At 40.0% G+C, this 23,871-nt stretch overlaps 1 protein-coding gene across 5 annotated transcripts in view; it reads left to right on the forward strand.

Annotated features, from left to right (window-relative positions):
• The window catches only part of ATRX (ATRX chromatin remodeler), a 290,301-nt gene that overhangs the window by 112,108 nt on the left and 154,322 nt on the right, over window positions 1–23,871 (forward strand). For 4 of the 5 annotated variants that reach the window (XM_088445557.1, XM_088445556.1, XM_088445558.1 and 1 more), the window contains 3 exons: window positions 8,348–8,493; window positions 21,961–22,146; window positions 23,351–23,444. In XM_088445557.1, the coding sequence (XP_088301683.1) occupies window positions 8,348–8,493; window positions 21,961–22,146; window positions 23,351–23,444 (426 nt within the window). The remainder of the gene's footprint in view (window positions 1–8,347; window positions 8,494–21,960; window positions 22,147–23,350; window positions 23,445–23,871) is intronic. The other variant, XM_088445560.1, reaches the window with a different exon arrangement.

A 23,871-nucleotide genomic window follows, 5' to 3' on the forward strand; every position in this document is an offset into this window, starting at 1 on the left:
TTACGATCTACCCTGGAAATGTGATTTGTATGCTTTAGATCAGTAATTTGCAACATGGTACAAAGGGAGGTGACCTGAATGTTACACACAATCCATTTGCTGCTTCCCTGTGTTTAATACTGTTTATATGAATAATATTTATTGTTCAGTTATTCTGGTCAGTTGATGGCTAATCAATCTGTTAAATGTAGGTAAAACATTTGTTTAATTGGTAATTTTTCAGGAGCATGTTGCTTCTGTGATATTACAGTTGCTGCTATCTTTTGAATACACTTTGGTTTCAAGTACATACAGTATAAAAAGTTAATCTTATAATAGAGTTTTAAGATTTTTTTCCTGCAGAAGTTCCTTAAGCAGGCCTGCAGTGTAATAGTTGGTATTGCACAACTGCTAAAGATGCTGGCTTTATATTTTTATTTTGTTCTGAAAGTGAAACCGCTGTTTTAGATTTATTTTAGTTTATGGAAACATAGCACTGCTGAGTTGTACTAAGGTTTTAGCTGTGACAATCCCCTTTTTAGTTAGCAAATATTTTAAAATTTTGTTTAAAATAAATATTTAACATCTCTAGTTACAACTGAAAGGTCAATCCTATTAGCCGCGATGATCTCGCTGGCGCGAGTCATCGCTGCAATGGCCGCACTTTACGGCAGCCTGGATTCGCTGAATTTTGCTCGCAGGGCTGCAAGCAAAATTCAGCGAATTCAGCCTCTGAGCGGGCCGCGAAGGGTGCGAGGTGCCGGTCCGTTGCCGGCGTTTTAACGCCATTGCAACGGCAACTCGCACCCTCCGCACATAATAGGATTGACCCCTAAGATTCTGTTGGGTTTTGTGATATTTGACCATGTAATGTGCTTTTTAAAACTGGCCTCTGAACTTTTCACTAGTATTTTTAAACTATATGTATCTCATCCTAAGGACCTTGGGTTACAGTGTAGCTAGCCAAGGAGGCACATGGCTGTAAGTTTTATGAATATTGATTGGAACCTTTCTTAGAACATAGTCATAGTTTCATCCTTTGGCGATTAGGATCACTAACATTTCTGTATGATAATTCTGGCTATGAAACGTGGAATTTACTCTAACTTTTCAAAACTTAATTTTTTTTTGTAATGTTCTTGGATATGCAGACAGAACATAAAAGGGGGTAGTATTTACATTTGGGTGGTGACCTTTGCTGAGACAGTGATTAATGAGGACTGCCTTGGGGGAAGTCATCTGCTTTATTGCTTTCCTCAACAAGTTGATACCAATGTTCTAATTGCGAGAGGACTTGCATCCAATCATTTACTGTACACATATGTTGAGTCTATATTTTCAGTTTGCTATTAATCACCTTTCAGATATTGCCTTCGATATTGGCACCACCTGGCGGTATGAAGCATAATCCTTTCATTAGTACCTACTAAATTAATTGTTTTCCATCCGTTAAAATGTTTTTATTGTATAATTTTGATAGTAAATGTGTTCTTGTGGATGTCAAGGGCAGTTTTAAAATGCACTTCATTACACAAAAAGTTAGTTTAATGGAAAAGCTCACAGATCACATGTTACTAGGCTCAGGCGCCAGTTTGCTTAACTATTCGAATGACTAAAATATACAATATAAGAAAAAACCCTCAGTTTGTGTTTTGCAATGTAACTTAGTTGATGACGCAGTGCTGTGTATTTTCCCAATATTTGTGATTTTATATCCTTTTTATTTTATGATTCTTTTAAATGTTGTTTAAACTGATTGCGGTTTTCTTGAGGTTAATGGTGTATAAATGCATTTTGCTTTTATGGTTGCAATAAATTTTTTGAAACTTTTTCTTGTCCATGCATTTAATTTACTTTTTTTTTTAAAATTAGGCACAGTGTAACTAGCCGCCACTTGCTTCTATTTGAAACTTTGAATTTACACTAACTTTTCAAAAAATTATATATATTTTTTCCACTGACAATGCTATTCTGTCGTACAGTGCTCCCTTTTATGTCATGCCGTTCTGGAACATGAGTTATACTGGTGTCAATAGCATTGGGTGACATTTAACATTTTCTAATGTCTGTGGAGTTAAATGAGAATAGAAAGTGAGCACTGTATTTAATTTAATTTTTAATCCAACCTACCACAATCAACCCAAAGTCTCCCTTAGGACATTGTTGTAAAAAAATATTGTAGAATTCACATCGGCTTTTTTATTTATTGTTTGTATGATGCAGTCAGAAAAAAATGCATTCATTGATCCGAAATACACTGCAATCCAGTTATGTGCCACTATTAATAATTAGGTTGCATTGGCCACCCGGCTTCTGGGATTAATACAGCTGTGCTTTAGGATACTCAATAATAAATGTTTATTGCATTACAAGTCTGAATGACCTGCTAAATCATTGCATAGTGAGACTCATATAAAAGCATCATTTGGAAGACAGCACTCTATAAAAAGGGACCATCAGTGTTGTGACCTAAATGTGCAATTTTATTTTAATTACTGAATGGTCATTTAATGGACATTACTAGCTAATGTGTGTTTATTGGTCTGGATTACCAGTGTACATGTATGCACGGCCAGTTTTCTCCGCAAAGCTTCCATTTCTTGCTGGCTGAAGAGGTCTGATGCAGACCCTAGCTCCTTAATAAAAAAATCAGCTTTATATTTTTTGTATTAAAATTTGTCTGCTATTAAAATTGGTGAAGAAATATTACCATTTTAGGGACTTTTATTGCAACAATAAAACATAAAAAATGTATACTGTTTGCAACAGTTTACCCTTTCAAACACCTAGTAATATTTAAAGTTGCATTGCTGCAGAACATTTAAGTGACTGCGGTGCCTATCCACTAGAAGACAGGCAAAAGACTGCATGATTACGACATTGTAATCGTGCAGTCATTTTATCAATCTGTGATGTGCCTACACTGAGCGTGCTGTCGTTTTATCAGTCTGTGATGTGCCTACACCGAACGGGTAGTTTTATCAGTCTGTGATGTGCCTACACCGAACGGGTAGTTGTTTTATCAATCTGTGATGTGCCTACACTGAACATGCAGTTGTTTTATCAGTCTGTGATGTGCCTACACTGAACGTGCAGTTGTTTTATCAGTCTGTGATGTGCCTACACTGAACGTGCAGTTGTTTTATCAGTCTGTGATGTGCCTACACTGAACGTGCAGTCGTTTTATCAGTCTGTGATGTGCCTTCACTGAACGTGCAGTCGTTTTATCAGTCTGTGATGTGCCTACACTGAACGTGCAGTCGTTTAGTGTAGGCACAATCAATCATCTGCAAAAATGCTCAACCTGATGATATCGTCAGGTTGACCAGCATGTTTGCACGATGATAGATGTCTAAAAGACCAATTTATTAAACAAACGATTATTGAACGATATCAATATAGTTGTTGTTTAATTGCTAATTTTAATCGTCTAGTGGATAGGCACCTTCAGAAGCCACAATCTCTGTGATTGTGCTTCTTAGGCTTCCCATCAATGCAATCTTCCTCCTATGCATCACACAGCACTGGTCTTCATGAGATGAACCATAAAAGCCCTAGCAAAAGCCGCATGTTGCAGTTTCTTGGAGTTCAAGAAACTATTAAAGTGTACTTGTAATTCCATAGGGTATTTAGCTGACTCAGTTGAGATAATTATTTTCATATCCCCACCATCATTTTGATAAATATTTTGCATACAATTTAAGTATGCAAATTAGACCGACCTTTGCACTTTCACCTGTGTTATTATTGGTACACATATGCTAAGCACTATAGTTCTTCTATTTTAGCTATAGTGATTAGCAAAGGTGTCTGACAAAGGCGTATCTCTGCTTTCTCAGTACACACATTTGTAAATTCAAGGCTGGAAGAGTTGGTATTCGTACTAGGTGGGTGCCCAACTGTAGTCTCAAACTACCCATGCATCTCTAACATTGCAAAATATGGTGCCCAATTATCGTTGGCTTGTGAAGGGATCCCAAGTAGCCTTAAGAGGTAAGAAAGATTAACGTCATTATTGATTTTTAAATTTCACACAAGAATTAGTCTAACTCCTATTGGTTATATAATTTGTTAACCTTAAATCTTGGTACACAGAATTTAAGGGCTCTTGCATATATGGGCTTTAAAACCAGGTCCTCAAAGCAATTGTCAACAAAACCTAATAAAGTCTATGAAGTTGGGGCTTAAAAAAATTGTATGAAATTGACATGTACACATGCTTTCTGACACGTGCTTGTTTAATTTTTACATTGCCTGCAGGGTTCGCAATGGTTAATGCTCAGTAAAATGTAATGGAGTACACTGCTGGTAGTACGGCTTTGAAATGCAATAACAAACAGGTCTCAAGTTCCCTGAAATGAGGATGGAATTTTTGCACACCTGTGTGTACGTAGCTTAATATTGCTCACAAAATATTGTTTGAGCAATAGCTGCAGTATTTGACCCTTGAACGTACAGTGTACTGTGCTGGAAATGTCTGACACCCCAAACACTTTATAAACCTATTTAACTAAATTTGCATAAACACAAGACGATCAAGATCTACAATGCAAAGAATCTAAACAGCCTTGAAGCACCTCTTTCCGTGAGAACAATTCTTCTGGTACACTCTGACTATTGCCCTATACATGGAAGCTCTTCCCTTGACTGCCCATACTGTGAAGTTTGGCAGATGGAACTTTCTTACAGTCAAAAGGATTGTGTAATTTGTAATTGAAACTAAAGGAAAATCTATTTTCCAACATTGATTATTTTCTAAACACATGCAGATTTAGTTTTAATGTATTAGCAGAATGTATACTTAAATCAATAAGTGTACAGGCTCTGTTTCACTTTGGTATGTGTTCTGAGGTTTAGGGGGGAAGCGAAGACCACGGAACATTTTAAAGGATACTTCAGGTGAAATACAGGTGACAAAGCACACAATGGAATGTAGTTAGCACGCGTCCTCCGGTCTAAATCCCAACGGCTGAAGCCCAAAAAGAGGCTTAAGATGGTCGTCGAAATACAGACGCCTCTCTTAATCCCGACGCCAAAACACAGAAGGACGGCTGCCCACATGAGGTAAGACCGGGGCGCCCTTAGTGTTAGCTGGGGGGGTGGGGGGTTAGGTTACATAGAGTTAGCGTTAGGTTTTTTTCAGACTTTAGGGTTAAGCACCCCTAGGGGGAGAGGGTTAGGCACCACTGGGGGGGGGGGGGGGGGGGTTAGGTTTAGGCACTAATGGGGAGAGTTAGGATTGGGGGGTGGAGGGTGTTGGGCTACAAGAAGAGGTGGAGGGTTGGTATACTTACCCGATTGGGATACTAACTATATGGCTGTTGCTGTCTGTATTGTGACAGGAGGCATCCCGACAGCCGGCATTACATACCCTTTCCCACACTATAGTTTTACACTGACTGTATAAACCTTTTAATGCAGCTTTTAGTCTTTGTTAAAGCTTATGAATTATTAAATGGGATATTTTACCTTATTTATACCCTTTCGACACCAACATGAAAATCCCCGGTTGTTGCACATGAACGCGCATGGACCCAGGATTTTTTCAGTGTAAATGGATCCACCCGGGTCCTGTGACCCGGTTAGCCAACTCTGGTTGTTTGCAGGGTTGGCCACGGGTCGTTCCCATGTCACCCTGCAGTGTAAACGGCGCTATCCGGGTCACGCCGCATGCTAACCGATTGGCCGGCTTCAGTGGCACTTGGAAATTACATCATCTCCAAGCGTCCACTGCAAAGCCCAAATAGCCGGGTCATGGTAGGCTCTGCTCCGTTGTGAACGGTGCCGACTCGGGCATACCCCAGGTTGGCGTTGCAATGTAAAAAGGGTTTGATCCGGGTTGGAAACGTGTCCCAAATCTCGGGTCAGACTTGGGTCTGTGGTGTAAAAGGGGATTATTTGTGTAATCATACTTATTTCATTGTCCTTTTACAATGCAACTGACCGTGTCATTTGCAACATCAAAAGGGGTCTTTTATCACATGGCCTAAATTCCGCAAGTATTGTAAACTAAAGCATCAACTCACATACTTGCTTTTGTTAGTCTAATGTCCAGTGAATTGATAGCGCTAACAGTGGTACATTTTGTGAGAATAGTTTTTTTAGCTGCATACTGTGCTAAGAATGCTTTCTCATCATGCCTACCACATAAGGCCTTGTCCATTGCATTGAGCAGTATAATGTGTTTATAAGCGGTAAAACACACTTTGATGTATGAACACTTTCTACCATTAAACTATCAGCAATTTCAACATTGCCTTCAGTGTTTGCGCACTGTACAATATAATGGGAGCACTCATTATTTACATATTAGCAATGAAACTTTGAGAATACACTGATAACAGTTATGATAGTGTAATTAGTATGGCTTTTCCATGCTACCTATATACATCCACTTACTATTCTAGGGAGTGTGTTATAATCACACATTTGCTTTAAGATGAACTGTTGTGTTGACAGCATTTTAATGTTCAGTTTGGACCTAGAACATATATATTGTATAGTTTGCATCTGCTTAGATGTATTTCCATAGTTAAAATCCACCTACCATCTGAACTGCAAAACCTGTGTATTTAATTTAAGTACACATGATCCAGTAAATGAGGGGAAAGTTCAATTAAAATAAAGCATGCTAATTGTTAAATTGGCATCCCATATATATATATATATATATATATATATATATATATATAATACATATTTTTTTTTTTAATTGCTTCCTAGGTTTAGGAATTACATCACAATTCTAAAAACTAATGTACAATTGTGTTTGAAACCTGCTTGAACACGTAAGGTGGAAATCTTTGTCTATGTACTCTTCGTATAGGAAAAGATTTTTGGCTATCTGCGTGAAAGCAATTATCGTGATCTGTTCCCTAAAAATAAATTTATCAATATCGTAATATTTTTGTAAGTCTTTATATTCATGTTGCTCTCCCTCCATCTGGGGAAAGACTCGAGTGGATCAGTTGAACGAGCTAAAAAAAAAAATTTTTTTGAATCCACTTGCTACCACTAGTCTGCTTGTAGATTATTAGTTTTGTATGATTTCTTTTTTTCATGCCAACAAAAAATAAAATCCTTCAAGCCTAAGCAAGAAGAATTTTTACTTTCACATTTCTGAAATGGATTCATTATTAACAAATGTGGAGGAGTGGTAAGCGAATATGACTTTCTCTTGGAAGTTTAGTGGAGATGCTGCTTACATAGTAAAACTGTGGATGAAGGTGAAGAAACACTTGTGAAGTCGTCAGTATTCATCTAAAAACACCTTTTGGACTGAAGCGGTAAACTGAACAATAGCTCATCGGATTGGCGGTGTAAATGGTTCCAACTCAAGTAAAATGTAAATAGGAAATTGTTTTTCTAATATAAGCCAGTGATTTCCTACTGCATCCTAAGTGTACTCTGGACACACCAAAAATATAAACATATTTAAGTCCTTTTTTAAAGCCACTTTAACTCTAAATTGCTAATGTATCCATGTACATCTACACTTGGTGCAACATGTTAAAAATATAATAATAATAATTTAGATTGACCTGAAGAATCTCACTGCAATGAGTGGTTGCAGACTGCAAACAATGTTCTGCTAATCAATTACTTTTTAGACCTGTGGCTATAGTATCATATGCACCATGACATATGAGACGGTTATATGGCATATTTATGTATATTGAATTTCATATATCATGTTTTCTATTTTATTCCGAAAGAGTACCTGTTGCTAAATATTATTTTCACTATTTATTTGTAATCCCAAATTATTGCATTTTCCTGTTATTGCATTTTCATTGTTCTAAGATGGAAAATACAATCTGTAGTTGTATAGCTGCGGAGAGATATAAAAGCATTCAGTGGTGACCGCAGCAAATTTTATACAATAAGTTGTGGTTCTCTCATATGTGTTGGTAAATCTTACAAATGTGCTTTGTAAGATAGCTGCTGTTCTCTTCTATTGTCATATTAAGGACTTTAATTTAAAGCATTAAGTTACTGGCAGAACAAAGAGACACTAATCTGCCAGCGCCATATAATTCAATATTGAGTACTTGGGATTTCCAAACTGCTAGTTACATCGGGGCGGCCATGTTTTTTTGTATTGTGTTGGAAAACCTATGTTTTTAAACCTTTGTTTCAGCCTGTGACATTTTAAACAGTTAGTTTCATGATACTTGAATTGAAATTTCATGTTGCTGGGAATTTTTTTTTTTTGGTTTCTCCGTTCCTGTAAGGAGATCCTGTAACTTTTTTGTTGTGTTGCCGGAAGGTAGTGTATTTTTTATGTTTCCACTATGTATCCAATGTTTTTAACATGCTTTTAGAATTAAAGCTCCCAATGAATGTCTTGTCTTCAATTATTTCATAGGATTGCTAAGAAAATGCTTCTGGAGGAAATAAAAGCCCATCTGTCATCGGACAACGATGAGTCCTCTGATGATGAAGATGAAGAGAACCCTGAAGAAGCCAAAAAGACAAAAGTAAAATCTGAAAAAGCGGATGAGGATGATGAGGGTGAGAATATTTTATTTGTGTACAAAGCTTATGTGAATGCAAAGGAGTAAATGCCTTTAATGACTGTAGTGCACATCTGTCAGCCCACCAGTACCTAACAAGGTACTTCAGCAGATAATGCTCTTACGTTGCCGGAGATGTAAGGAACTTCTGCAGGAATGTTATCCAGCAGCACTAAAGTGCTGCGAGACCACGATATGCAGATATATCCTGTGGCTTCTGTAGCAGCGAACTAGAAATAATTCCCAATGCTAATGGATTCTAACTGTAGAATTGACTGTTACAATCCATTATATGGCATGAAAATGGTTGGTTGTGTCTTGGACATAATTAATTACAGAATGTTCTAAGAATCCAATGTTTTCAGATACAGTTGTCATTGGGTGAAGGGCCTTTCCAGTGCCTTATTGTTGCTCTAGTTCACAGGTTCTCAAACTCTGTCCTCAGGACCCCAAACAGTGCATGTTTTCCACGTTTAATCACAGAATCACAAGTGAAATAATTGGCTCCACCTGTGGGTCTTGCACAATGTGTTAGTGAATAATGAATACACCTGTGCACCAGTTAGGTGACCTGCAAAACATGAACCTTTTGGGGTCCTGAGGACCGAGTTTGAGAACCACTGCTGTAGTTGAATTATGGCTTACACACAATAGACATATATTGCCCTTTTGGAAATTGTGGGTAATAAGTAAGGCCTCCAAATTCTATCAAGTTGGCCTCCACTTCCATAAAAAGGTATCCATATTATGTTAAAGTATGTACTGTTTGGAGGTCTCAAATAAATAATTGGGTTGATTGATCTAAGGCAGAGGTTCCCAAACTTTTATGAATCAAGGCGCCCTAGTGTATCAGCATTGTTTTCACGGCACCCCTAAGCCAAAAGTTTGTTGAGAAATTCAGAAAAAAAATGTAGTGAAAGTAGTAAAGTAAATTGTGCTTACCAAGTATGTGGTGGGGGACAGGTTTGCGCTTCTGTATGTCCACATATTTACATTACATTGACCATAAAGAATTTGATTTGGTGCTGAACCACCAACCTGAGGTACCCCTGCAAGTGTCCTGAAGCCCCCTAGGGTGCTGCGGCGCACAGTTTGGGAACCACTGATCTAAGGAATTAATGACTTAAATTCACAGGGTATGGGAACAAAGATTTCAGAGGTCTCTTTATTATGAGTTTGTCTTGTGGGGTTTTTTTTTACCCTCCATTTCAGCGCATACAGATTTTAGTAGATATGAACTGAATAAAATGCTTATAAATCGTAGCATAAATGCAAACTTGCGTGTAGTTCTCAGTTTAAATGTAGTTCTCAGTTTAAATCTGCTAATGTTGTACATAGTGAGTGGTGATATTACTACTTGTTAATGTCAGATACACTAGAATCAAAAACAAAATGGATATATTCATGATAATTAGTATGCCAATATAGTAGGTCCATTCGGTCCCACGATCAGGGAGACTCTTGCTCCCACACCAAGGGGCATATATATCATAGCTTGATGTGAGATGTATATCCCCAACCAATCAGCTTCTAACTTACATTTTGCAGGCTGTGTTTAAGAAATTATAGTTTGGAGTAGGGGTGAGCGGATTCGGTTCTACTCTGTTCCATTCGGATTTAGAAACCGAATCTTATTGGGTATCAGCTGTCACGAGTTTTGGATAGCCAATAAGATTCGGTTTTTAAAACCGAACGGAACCGAGTAGAACCGAATCCGCTCACCCCTAGTTTGGAGCTGATTGGTTGGTGATACTGTATATATTTCTCAATTTTATCTCACATCAAGCTTTGATACGTATGCCCCCAAGTCTTCTGAACCTTTTGAGGTGGACCTGTGTGCAAAAAGTCACTAAATTGTTCTTAAAAATACCAGTGTATGCTCTTGATACTGTACCTACGTGCATTTAAGAGAAACCTCTAATTGAATGTTACAAAATTTTACATTGCAATGTGTATCTTAATTCTAAACCTGTCTAGCAGTGGCACGTAGCGGAAGGGGGTCCTGCACTTTTGCCCTATTTGTTTCATCTAACACAACTTTATCAGGTGTAAATTCAGCTTTGAAATGTGCCCTCAGTCCTCTATGCCAGCAAAAAATGTGTTTTATAAAGCAGAGTTCCCTTTTAAGTTTTTTCTGTTGATTTGATATTTCCTAGTTCATTGCTGCTAGCATGGATTTTAGGACCTCTTTCCCTTGACCAATGAATGCTAAACATTTGAGCATTAACTTCAAGAGGTACATTTTTGCTAAACGTCGATTTCAGCCATTTACAAACAGACAATTTGTGATTTTGGTTCTTTAAGTGTTACTAAATTTTGTAATTTAGCCCCAGAAACACAACAGTGATTTTATATAGATTTATATCGATTTTAAATCAACATTTAGTAAATTTTCTCCCAAGCCTTTTATTTTTCTGCTTCTTTTCCAAAATCGCTGTCTCATGATCATTTTAACTGAACTAGAGTTTTTTAAAAGAAATATGACAAGTTGTGATTTAACATAAATGCGGAAAGGTTTGATTGTTACTTCCCTATTCTTTTAGTACTATCTGAAGGTAAACCCAAGCTTACAGCTTCTGTGGCTTACCCTATCTGAAAAGAGTGGGAGATCAAACTAGAAAAAAAAATTTGTTCATTATCTTCGTGTATTAAAAAAGGAGCCTGACTACATATTACAAAAATGAACCAGTCTTATTGACTATAATTTGTTCTTAACATATTTACCCAGCAGGATTCAGCCAGCTCTATGGTGGGATCACTTTCTGATTTAAAATGGTATTCCGTAATTCATTTAATTGGAAAATAAATCCATACATGGTGAAGTTTTACTGCCTCTACAACTTCAGATTAGATAACTTGTGGCTGATTCTGAGGTGCTTGCGGCTCTATGCTAATGCTGCAACTGATTCTGTTCATACTGTGATGCCCACTTGCTGTAGTGCAAATCCGTCTGTGTGACTATCTGTGCACCATCCCCATGCATATGCAATTGCTACCTCCGTCAGCGACAGGCCCGCGTCTGCCTAATCACCCTCGTTACCTCTCAGGAACGCCCACTGAAATCCCTAGCTAGTGTCCAAATTCTTTCTGAGTCAGTGGTAACCATCGGGACGCATGCGCAGACTTAAACATCAACCAGCTGTGTGCGGCATCAACACAGCGTCCGCCTCTGAATAAGGCCCTTTATGTTCTGCCAAATATTCTAAACTTAATGCTGCCTTAACGATGTGATAATTACTTGTAAGGCTTTAAATAAACCATGCCATGGATTCAGACTCAGTCGCAGACATATATACAATGTTGCATATCAAATTAATCAGTGCAGTCTCGTGAAATGGTTTTTCCGCCTTGCGTTGCGACTAAGACGCATATTAAAGCAAAAAAGATGCTACACCGTTTAGGGCAGCTCACTTGCGCAGGCGTCTCCCACCGCATGGCGTATTGCGGCTAGTTATATGATTAGACATTTGTACTGGTTTGTTGTGTTGGCAAGAATGTCTGCGCACTAAAAGGTTAAAAATTTCCAGCACAGGTGGCCCTACTTTATGTCCACATATTTTTTGATAGGCAAAACCAGTGCTAATGGCTGCCAATCACACTGACTAGAAATCATTTATGTGGTACTAGATCATCAACCTGAGGCACCCAGTTTGGGAACCACTGACCTAGAGATTATTTAACCTATGTCCACCATATATAGACTTAATTTTCTTACAATTTTGGCCAGTGTGCTCTTCGCTACGAACAATCGATCTTCATTTGTGTGCTTCCCACTCACCTTGTGCCGCCCCATTTTTGGGAGCCTTTGCAGTTACATCTGTATTAGTGATTAGAACAGTGGTTCCCAAACTCTGTCCTCAAGGCACCCTAACAGTCCAGATTTTCAGGATATCCATTCTTGGACATAGCTGGTTTAATTATTACCTCAGTCAGTTTGATTTAACCATGTGTGCTCAAGCATGATTAGGTCAAACTGACTGAGGGCCGAGACTGGACTGTTAAGAGTGCCTTGAGGGTTGAGTTTGGGAACCGCTGTATTAGAATAATCTTAATTGTATCCATTGTACCTTCCTATAACTTAATTTCCTTTTTATACTTCTATGTAGTGTTCATCATTGTCTTAATGTCCCCAGTTACAGCACTCTATGGCTGTCCTACTTAGTGTTTATTGTTCAAAATGTCTACAGTACTTTTTAAAAGGGAATTGTCACTTGGAGAAGGCATATATACACTATACTAGAACAGTAATAAATATTTATCTGCCTTGAAAAAGTCTTATGAATATAACCTGTTTAATATTATGTATCAAATATGTATTGAGTAATGCTGCATTATCTGTCCAGGAATGTTATGTGGAATAAAGGTGGCCACATGAGGGGGGAGGGGGGAGATGAAAAAAAGGGAATAGACAGGTACATACCAAACAATACACACACCAAAAATTCAGATGGATAATGATTAAGTAAATCTTACTAGGCCACAGGGCCCATAAACCGATGAGGACGACCCGAGCACGACAATGCAGACAGTCAGATTAAGAATTCTGCACACCCTAAGAAGGTACCCAACCAGAGGAGGGATGTAAACCATGTCCTTCTCTCAGGAGCCAGGGCCCCCAAACAAGTTCAAATTTGTAAGGGCAATCATGTAGGTAGTAGGTAATATTTTCCATGCTAGCGATATACCAAATGTAATTCCTAAGAGCAGAAACTGCAGATGGGTCAGGAGATGTCCAATTTCTGGCTATTAAAGATTTAGCTGCAATCAAAATAGGAGAATAATTTGTTCAGTGAAAAATCTATATCTGGAAATGGCCGCAAGAACACCCATGGATCTAATGCGAGCGAGAGGCCAGAGAAGGGAATTGACAAATGAGAACCTCCTTCCAAAATGGTGCAATACGAGGGCATGTCCACCAAATGTGGAGGAGGGTACCTCTATGTCCACAGTTCCGCCAGCAGCTCGGATAGTAAGTAGGAAACATTTTGGAAAGTTTGTCCGGCATGTAATACCACTGATAGTTAAGTTTATACGCAGTTTCCTTAATTTTTTGAGAGCGAGAACTCGTGGCTATCCCTCACCTCTTCCCCGCAGCAGTCATCAGGGGGTGGTCCCAGATTCCTTTCCCACTCCTGCTCATGGGGAATAGAAGCACCATCAATCAGAAATATATAAATAGAAGAGATCATTCCTCTTCGAAGTGGACAATTAAGGCATAGCATTTCAAAAGGGGTGGGAGCCCGAAGGACGTCTGACTGGGGAAGGAACATTAAAAAGTGACGGACCTGGAAAAATTCAAAAAAGGGAGGACAGTAGGAGGGGAATTGCTGCTTAATATCGTCCATAGAGACCCAGGAATTGCAGGCAGTGAGGTCAAAAACTAATCTAGTTCCTGCCCTCTGCCAGAGCTTAAAGTGGGGAGAAGAGACCCCAGGTGGAAAATCAGGATTGTTCCATAGTGGAACAAGAGGAGAGTGGGAAGTGGGCAGCTTATATCAGGAGCAACAAAAATCCCACAAAGACTTACAGAATTTAAGGGAGGGAAAAGAGGTTAGAGAGGAAGGTCTATGATTACGAGATAAACCCCAGATAGAAGCCAAAAGCATACTACCAGGTATCCGGCCTCCAGAGAGAGAATTGGACAGGGGTGAAAGTAGCTACTACTTGACTTAAATGGCTAGCTAAATAATAAAAATGAATGTCTGGAAACACCCTACCTATCATTCCAAACAAACCGTATAAAAGAAGATTGAAGGTCTTTAAAAATCTTACTCGGGACTTTGACTGGAAGGGTTTGGAATAGATAGAGGAGTTTAGGGACCAGATTCATCTTAATAGCAATGATCCTCCCCAGACAGGATATTAGGAGTCCTCCAGACTACCAGATCTCGATTAATCTTGGCCAGGAGCCGTGGGAAATTTTCAAGATATAAGTAGTCGTCATGTGATGTGATATATACTCCTAGATATTTAATTCTCCGATCCTGCCATTTGAAGGTATAGGTCGAAAGGAGAAGTCTTCACCCGGGAAGGGACATGGAGCAACATAGCCTCCGACTTAGAGAAGGTTAATTCTATAACCTGAGAGGCCACCATATTCTTCCATGAGACGATAGAGGGTTTGGGGGATGTGTGAGGGAGAGTAGAATATCGTCTGCAAATAAAGAGATCTTCAATTCCCCTGAACCCACCTCGTACTGAATGAGAATTCCTAATCAGAGCGGCTAGGGGTTCAATTACCAGGTGAAACCAGAGGCAACAGCGGTATCCCTGTCTAGTACCATTAGATAACGGTATGAGATCGGAGAGGAACCCGTTTGTAATAACACTAGCTGTAGGAAAGGCATACAAAGCAGAAACGGCCGTGAGAAATTCTGCTGAGAAGCCATATGCCCTCAAAGCATTTAAATAAAAAAAGGCCATGAAATGTGGTCAAACGCCTTTTCGGCATCTAGAGACAACCTGTTCGATGGAGCCTACCGTTGAGTAATAATTTGAATGAGGTAAATTGCTCTTCTGGTGTCCCTGGCCTGACTGCCTGGAATGAATCCCACCTGGTCATAATGTATCAAGCCTGGGAGGAAACCATTCAACCGTGTGGCCAAAATCTTAGCATAGAGTTTTTAATATCGGAATTGAGTTGTCAGATCAGTCTATAATTGGCACAGTCATGAGGATCCTTCTCCTCTTTATGTATCGTCACAATTCTCACTTCTAACATTGTTTTAGGGAAATGTTGAATCGTAAATAAACCTTTAGTACATTCCTGCCTATAAACCACTAAGATTCACCTGCCTAGAACCTCTAAGACAAAACCTGCCTATACCTTCTAAAACCACAAGATGTCGCTAATTAGCGCTGTGTTTAATTATACCATTAATTAAACTCTAAGAGAGTTGAATAGCGGTCTAACGCGCTAAAGATTATTATTCAGGTAAAAGTCCAGATGTTACCACGCTATGATCTAACAATGAACGCAAAATAAATTGTACAAACATTAGGTCATAAGGTACAGTCAATACATACCCGTGCGCTCTGGGACCAGTTACCGGCATCAATAATGAGACCTCCGTCGAACAGCATAACAGGAACACTGCAGACTGGCATCTTGTTTCAGAGCACTCACATATATACCCGTACTGGGATAAGCAATACAATAGAATACGTTGGCAGGTTCTCATTGGTTCCTCTTCTTGCTTCTTCCGTTACAGTACATTTCATAGGTCAGTGCAAAGACACAACCCAGCCTCCAACAACCTGATTGTGTCCACTTTCCCGCTGCATAATAAATCTAGTCTAAACTATGGCATACAACATTTCAAGAAGTTATTCTCTCTAACATTCATATTTCATAGCCGCATGTTCTGATCTTCTCACCGATGCCACCGGAACGCTGTTGAAACAGAGTTGATCAGTACGGCACCAAACACAGTCCAATTGTCATTTACTAAGCCATAGTTACAGAAAACATTAATTTCTTTATATACTGACATTGTGTTTAAACCAAGTAATAATTATCCTTTTTGCGTTACGAGACCATTGCTTTTAAATGTATGTATGCGGGGAGAAACAGCACTGAATTGCGTTGTGCGTCTGAGGGTCGGTGGGGCACTCAGCGAGCAGCACTAAGCTGGAAGGGCATATATGTGTGTGTGTGGCCATGCCAGTATGATTTTGGGAAGGATCACTAAAAAGCTGACTGTGTTCTATTTAACATTGTGTGTATCAGTTGCAGGGAATTTTGCTACTTTTCAAATATAAGTCTGTGTGTGATATTATACACGTAAGTCCATGCATGATGGGCCACATGCACACACATACATATATATATATATATATATACATACACATACACACACACACAAGCACACATGTATTTTTCTGATGTTTTTAAACTGCAATTGCAAAATGTGTTTATACAGTGAATTTAGTTCTCATACAGGGTGGAGGCTCCCAGTAGTGCAGTCGGAGCCTCACTCTTTATTCTGCTTGTTTTGGTTGTGGGGATGGACTCAATTGTGTAGCTCCATAGCTAGGCTACATTACAATTGCCACAGCTCATATATTCTTATGTAAAAATGCTCATAGCACCACGGTATATTGTCGTGTTATGGTATAGGGATTTTCTCCAGGATGGGCTTTGTATAGGATTCCAAATGCTAATAAGTTAGTGTTTATGTGCTAAACACTGTCTGCCCGTGTTTGAGGAAGGCTGATTATGTACCTTTTTTTTCAAAACAGTGTTGTGAGATTTTATTTCTAAGATGGAGTCTTGTCGCCCTTTACAAGATAGCATTGCGCAGATTCCAATTGCAAACAGATTCTGTCTTCGCCAATTATCCGGTTTCGACAGAAAGAAACTCCATGCAGAATAACATTAAACAGATAGCGAAGATGAGGTACTAAGACAGCAGAAAATTTCTTATAATAGGCCGCAGAGAATCGGTCAGGACCTGGAGCTTTAGAGGATTTCTGGGTCTTAAGGACCTCAACTATCTCCTCATCTGTTATATCTTAATTTAGTTGAGCAGTCGCCTGTTGAGAAAGCCTAGTAAGCTGGGATCGATGGAGAAACTCAGTAATTGTGTCAACGGAGGGGTTGGGACCTGTTTCAGAGCTATGTAAATTGTATAGCTTGGAATAGAAAGAGTGGAATTCCTTGCTAATAGTCTCAGGAGTATAGGTAAGGGTGCCAGAGAGTTTTTATCGCTAATCTATTATTCTGAGACTGCTTCTCTCTTAGCCTAGAAGCCAGTAGTCAATCTACCTTGTTGCCCTTCTCATAGAACGTCTGTTTTATACGTTGCAGAGCCCTAGCCGTACGCTCAGAAAGGAGTAGAGACAAGTCAGATTTGACCTGTTAAATTGATCTAAAGTCGCCTGGTTAGGTGTAAATTTATGTTGCCACTCAAGGTCCTGGAGTTTAATATGTAAGGAAAGAAACTGGGATTCGCTTATTTTTTTTTTTATGTCGAGAGTCCATGCTATTAAGGTGACCCCGTATGACCGCCTCATGGGCTTCCCACACGGTCATTGGAGAAATGTCAGGATGACTATTTAGTTGAAAATATTCAGTTAACAGGGTCCTAATTTGCTGGAGATATTCTGGATTATGCAAAGGAGAATCCTTAATCCTACGGGCGAGAAGCAAGTCTTGAAAGGTCAGCAGTGATCGGACAATCATCGGGTGTATACAGGCCTTTTGAAGTTTGAGAGTTAAATCACAGCTGAGGAGGATCATATCAATCCTAGAATAAGTTTTATGGACAGCCGAATAAAAAGTGTACAAAAATAAAAAAGGGAAAAAAGGGGGATGTGGGCAGGGTAAAGTTCTGGACTAAGGCGCCAGACAAAGGAAAAAAAAGGGACGCCAGGTAGTGGAAAAGGCCGGACCAGGGTTTTACACCACATAGGGGGGACATTGCCAACAGAACTTGATGACGTGCCAGGTCGTGGGGAAAAAATAAGTTTCTCCTACTTTGGGTCCAAGTCAATAAATGGAAAATAGAAATATAATACTGGAGGGAAGTTGAAAGGAAGGTAACTACTGCCTACTACTTTGTAATGCTCGCAACAAACGAGGAATTAACAGATCTATAAAGTAAAGCTGTCCACACATCGAAAGATTATCTGTCCAACCAGCCAACTAGTTGATTGGTTGGAATGAAAACCTGGTAAGGTATGAAAGCAAATGACAATCAGCAATTTGCTCCCAAATGCCGGAAAATGGACAAAAACTGTTGTTTGAACAAATTATTTAGATCAAAAATTTAACAAACTTGTCTGACGACCATTTTCATCTGTTTTCTGGCATTTAGGAGCAAATTGCTGATCATCATTTACTCCCATATGTTACCAGATTTTCATTCCAACCACTTAACAAGTTGGCTGGTTGGATGTAAATTGGTCTAGTGTGTGGCCAGCTTAAGTCAAATTCCTAACTAGGATAAACATGTATAAAAAACATAATACGGTACAACATCACCAAAGATGGAGGTACCAATTAACAGAATGAAAGAATAAAGATGCAGTCACCGTGCTCTTGTGGAATAAATCCAAATGTAAAGCAGACTAAGCATTGGCTGCTGGGGTCAAGTTGCAGGGCCAGGAGCGGCAGATTTTTTTCCCAGGCGACACCCTCATCAAGTCACTAACGAAGGCTCATCGAGGCGTGGAGGTGGGGACTGGAGGACGGGCATCTTGACTCAAGGTTACATCGTTTAGTAAGGGAGCTGGAGAGTGAAGTCTCATGGTCTCGAGTAAACGATGAGCCTCCTCCAGGGTCTTGGCAGAGTGAAATCTTTTTTTTTGTGCCATATCAGAATGCGGAAATGAAAACCCCAACGATAGCGAATGTTATTGTCTCGAAGTATGGGCATGATAGATTTAAAATGCTTCCTCTTAAGTGTAGCTGGAGCAATATCTGGATAAATTTGTATAGAGAAGCTCCGTCATACGACACAGAGGGGTGTTTTCTAGCTTCCTGCAGGATGTCCTCCTTAGTTATGTAGTAGTGGTACCGGAGAATGACATCCCTGGGTTGAGAAGAGTCCTGTGACCGGGGGCGGTGGGCCTTGTGTGCTCTGTCTAGTAGGAGATGGTCATGGTCTTCAGGGGTTTCAGGAGACATGGGAAAAGAGCTTCTTTAGGTAATCCTCCTGAGAGGGCAATTCGATCTCTTCAGGGATACCTTTAATGCGCAAGTTATTACGCCTAGCTCTGTTTTCTTGGTCTTTCTGTTGATCTTGAAGAAGAAGAAGCATATCTTACCTCAGACGATGGAGTTCCGCATCTGCCGCCTATTGAGAGGAAACCACCTCGTCCATTTTAGACTCAGTGTGGTCTGTTCTGTCGCCCAGATCGTTCAGCTCAGCTTAAAGAGAATTAACCTCCTTATGCACCACCCCCTGAACTGCTTGAACAGACAGTCTCGTTTCCTGGACCTCATAGAAGAGAGACTGTAAATCTTTCCGAGTCAATGGGGAGTGATCAGAGTCCTCCGAATCTGAGTTTGTATTATTTGGAGGCGTTGAGTTTTCTAACTGTTTACTACCTGCAGATGCAAACATCTTGAGTCTTTGGGATAAGTCAGACCCTCCATGTTTTCGGCCACCCTTAGGCATGTTCAGCGGCGGGAGATATGTAGCAATGTATATTTTGGAGGTAGTTAGGCAGAGCAAGGTAGTAGGAGTAGCATGCAGCCCTCACTGTAACATAATAAGCTGGACCGCAGAACCCAGGTCTGTAGGGGAATGAGTGATTATTACATCTAAAGAAAGCACTGTAGCAAAGATTTGGAAGGAGCAGTGATGTGTAGAATCCAATACCGACGTATGAAGATAGCCAGAGGTTTTCAGCCCACAGAGCTTTGTATATATACTGATAGTAGTAGAAGAGTCTGCTATTCTGCTGTTGCTGACATAAAAAGGGTGGTGGGGAGGAGTTCCAAGTGTGGGGTACCCCAAATATACTGAGGGTGAGGGTGCACAAGAGTGAGCAGCAGCAGTCTAGAGGCACCCCCTAGAAGCTGCAGTCTAGAGGCACCCCCTGGAAGCTGCAGTCTAGAGGCACCCCCTGGAAGCTGCAGTCTAGAGGCACCCCCTGGAAGCTGCAGTCTAGAGGCACCCCCTGGAAGCTGCAGTCTAGAGGCACCCCCTGGAAGCTGCAGTCTAGAGGCACCCCCTGGAAGCTGCAGAAGCTACAGCCTCTTAAACCTGTCAGCAGCAGCAATCCAAGATGGCGGCCGCAGCTAGCTGGAACTCCGGACTCTCAGGAGAGTACAGTCTCTGGCAGGACAGAGCAGATAAGCCCCGGTGTCAGCGGCCGGGCAGCCAGCACTGGTATTACGTCCAGCAGGAGGCTAGGCAAAAGGAGGAGCCAGGCAGTGATTCGGGCCGCTGGAGCAGTCATGACAAAATCGAGGCCGCAGCTTCTGGAGCCCTGCTGGGCCTCAATCGTGGGCGGGCATCAGGAGCCTTGGGAAGCCCCAGTGTATGGAGGGGACAGGGAGACACTTCGGGGCAAAATGGGGTGGGGGTCAAGATCCCCAAAACCGTGCTGAAATTAGGTGGCCACAGGAGCTCCCAGGGTGCATGTCCACCTCCGTTAGCAGCCAGGCCACACCCCCTCATGCATGATTTTAATCAGACCAGCACTCTTATTTTACTGCTCGCAGTGACCCAGTCGTTTTCAACTCCAATCCCCAAGTACCCACAACAGAACAGGTCTTCGGGATTTCTGTCTGAGAGAAACACATTGGATAATTACTAACTCTGCACAATAGATTAACTGAACTGTGCATGATTTAAGAAATCTAGAAAACATGACCTATGTAGATTAACTTGAGGATTGGAGTTGAAAATTGCTGTCATACCCAATAAGTCCTCTGTTTTGTAGCATCCTCCCCTCTTGCTTCCTCGTTCTCATTGTTTGTGTTTTCATAGCTTGGAGACCTTATTGTAGCTACTCCTCTTGAAAGTGCCTCCTAAACCCAAAAATTTTAAGTTTTGGGTACAAACATTACCTCCTATTTCCATTACAGACAGCTGAGGCCCCATTAAACTCTTTAGAACAGGTCTGTGACTCTCGAGGTATTGTGAAACGATTAGCTGGCACAGTATGTTGGGACTTGTAGGTTAACCACCTCTATACGTATAGCTAGCGATGAGTTGTCCAAGCCTGCTTTGGAACAGGGTCCTAATTTGATGTAATACAGGTCAAAATCTTGATACATGAGTTGCTTGACGTCACTGCATGTTACAGCAAGTCTTTATCTGCTTGCTTAGTGTTTAGCACTTCCCTCCTATCGAAGTACCCTGCTGCAGAGAATGGAGGACATAAATGATCTACACACACTCCATATTTATAGTGGAAAGCTGCAGATGGCTAACTACAGGCAATAACCATGGCAGCTTATTGATTTCATGCTACTGACACCAGAGTGAAGTATGCTCTTAGGTGAGTGCTTGTGCCAAGCAATTTATAACGAAAATTCAGATTTTGACAGCTGATGTATGCATCCAAGTAATTGTTTATTTGTGCCTACCTTCTGGAGAATCTGGTTGTTTCCTTGTCATTTAGGGCTAAAGGAATGGGGCCAGTGTCTGGGTAACGTGTAAATTGCCTAACATTTATCTGTGTGTGATCTCCTTTAAAAATGTCATCCAAAATGAAGTAGTTATGGGTATTATTGGCTTTGCTAAGTGGGATTTTCTTTTATTTGGTGATCCTTTAATAAACATTTTTCCTTCCTCTAGACAAGAACATATTACTCAGCATTTTATTGTCATTTTTCTAACTACCTGTAGGTGGTGCTCTTTAAATTCATTCTGTTGAAAGACTGCAGATTATAATGGTTTGGAAATGTAAGAAAGTAGATTGATGATATCACCCATCAGAGACCTGGCAAAATATAGTTGTTTGCTTGTTTTCAGTATGTGTATACTGATACATATTGTTTTATCAGATAAGGAAAACGATGATAGTTCAGACTCTGATTCTGACTCTGAATCTGCACGGAAATCACGGTACAGGCATCGCTTGCTGCGACACAAACTGTCCCTGAGTGAAGGTGAATCTGAAGGGGAGAAAGAAGAGAAGAAAGATAAATCCAAGAGCCAAAAGGATGGCAAACGCCGAAACAGGCGAAAGGGTAAAAGCCCTCTATTTGCTGATCAAAGTACAGTAGTTGTTCCATGGTTTGCCTGGCAGGCTGGATTATACTGGTTTGCCAAGTAGACAATAATAGGAGCTTTTTCAAAAACTTCATGGGGATTTTAAAGACCTCACACCTTTAACTGGAAGGAGTTAAACTTTGTTATTCTATTATCATTTACTTTGTAACCACCACCCAGTTTGTATCTTTTATACTATACAATTGAGTGTCTTTGTAGCTGAATTATCCTACTTGGTTTAAAGAGCATGTGCCATATATGTCATAATTCATAGATACAACAATACACTTGTTACTATAAAAATGTGCTACTGTGTTTTCCATGATAGTTATATATGTTACAACTTAAATTTACACTACTCCAGCTTGCCCTTTTCTCTCTTCTTGGTCTGATGAGGAGAAAGATTATAGGAATACATTAGGCCCACTTTTCTAACTCTCTCATCACTAGGGTGTCTCACCAATCTAGATTTTCTGAATGTGCTTGTCCATGACAATGCAAACACAGCAATGCAATGTTTTCTGATGAACCCCAAATAGGACTTTCATTTCTCGCATATTAATTTGTGGCCCTACTAGCAAACATATGAATTATATGGATATATCAAATGAGAAGCTTTTAAGGTGCATCTAGCAAAATAATTCTGTAAATAGCAAACTTAAAATGGCTTGTTTTAGTTGTTTTAAGGATGTTGAAACTTTTTTGTAACATTGCGGAAATTTGTTTTTATTCATGTAATTTGAGTCTTCTTGCAGTCAATGTGGAAGTACAGACTCTATTTAACAAGGGTGTACCACAGCACGGCAGTCCCTCTGTTTTCTGTTGCAGCAACAGTCTCCATAACTTTTTATGGGTAGTTCAAAAATGCTCAATTTACTAAGTGTGTTTTGAAGCTTGGCCAGAATAACTATGGATGGGGTTAGGCATTGTTGCCTATGCTTCACCAGCCTATACTGAGCATTAAGCAAGATGGATCATAACCCAGCTATAAAGTCTTCGCTGAAATGGGCTTTGTGGGCCTCCTACTGGCCACAGATTTTTAATCCGTTTGGGAGAAAAATAGTTTCTAATAGCCACAGTATGTAGCAATAAGAAATGTCTATTTTTCGGGGATGTTTGGAGAAACTTAATAGCCCATGTGTGTATAACTTATGTTTTCCTGATACATTTTCTATGCTTTAGTCAGCAGTGATGAATCAGAGTCAGCAAGTGATGGGTCTGGAGTTAGTGAGGAAGTCAGTGACAGCGATTCTGATGATCAGCGCCCCAGAACCAGGTACATATTCACCCATATATTTGTTTAAAAACTGTTGCATATTCTAAAGGAATGCTACCCTAAAAAATTTAGTTTGTTGCTTAATTGTACTCATTGCATAGATTTGTATCTGCTAAGTCTAGTTTATTATGCCTGTGCAAGTTATGGGAAAATGCATGGAGTGGTTATCACGATATATTTGCTTTTTCTGTTTCGCTAATCATAACTTTCTGGTCCTTGCAGTGCCCCCAATGTCATACCCCACCAATTGCATATACCCTTTCCGTAACCTATAGTATTGCCACAAAATGATCACATTACAGCTATGTTTATAGGCATCTTCCCTGAAGGGTTTGTTTGGGGAAAAAGAAAATATTGGAACTGGAGCTAAAGACTTGCCAGTGATATAATGAAACCTAGGTTAATTATTTTTCATACATTCATCCCA

This window comes from Taudactylus pleione, unplaced genomic scaffold (genome assembly GCF_031769625.1).
Source record: "Taudactylus pleione unplaced genomic scaffold, aTauple2 ptg000381l, whole genome shotgun sequence".
Classification (NCBI taxonomy): domain Eukaryota; kingdom Metazoa; phylum Chordata; class Amphibia; order Anura; family Myobatrachidae; genus Taudactylus; species Taudactylus pleione.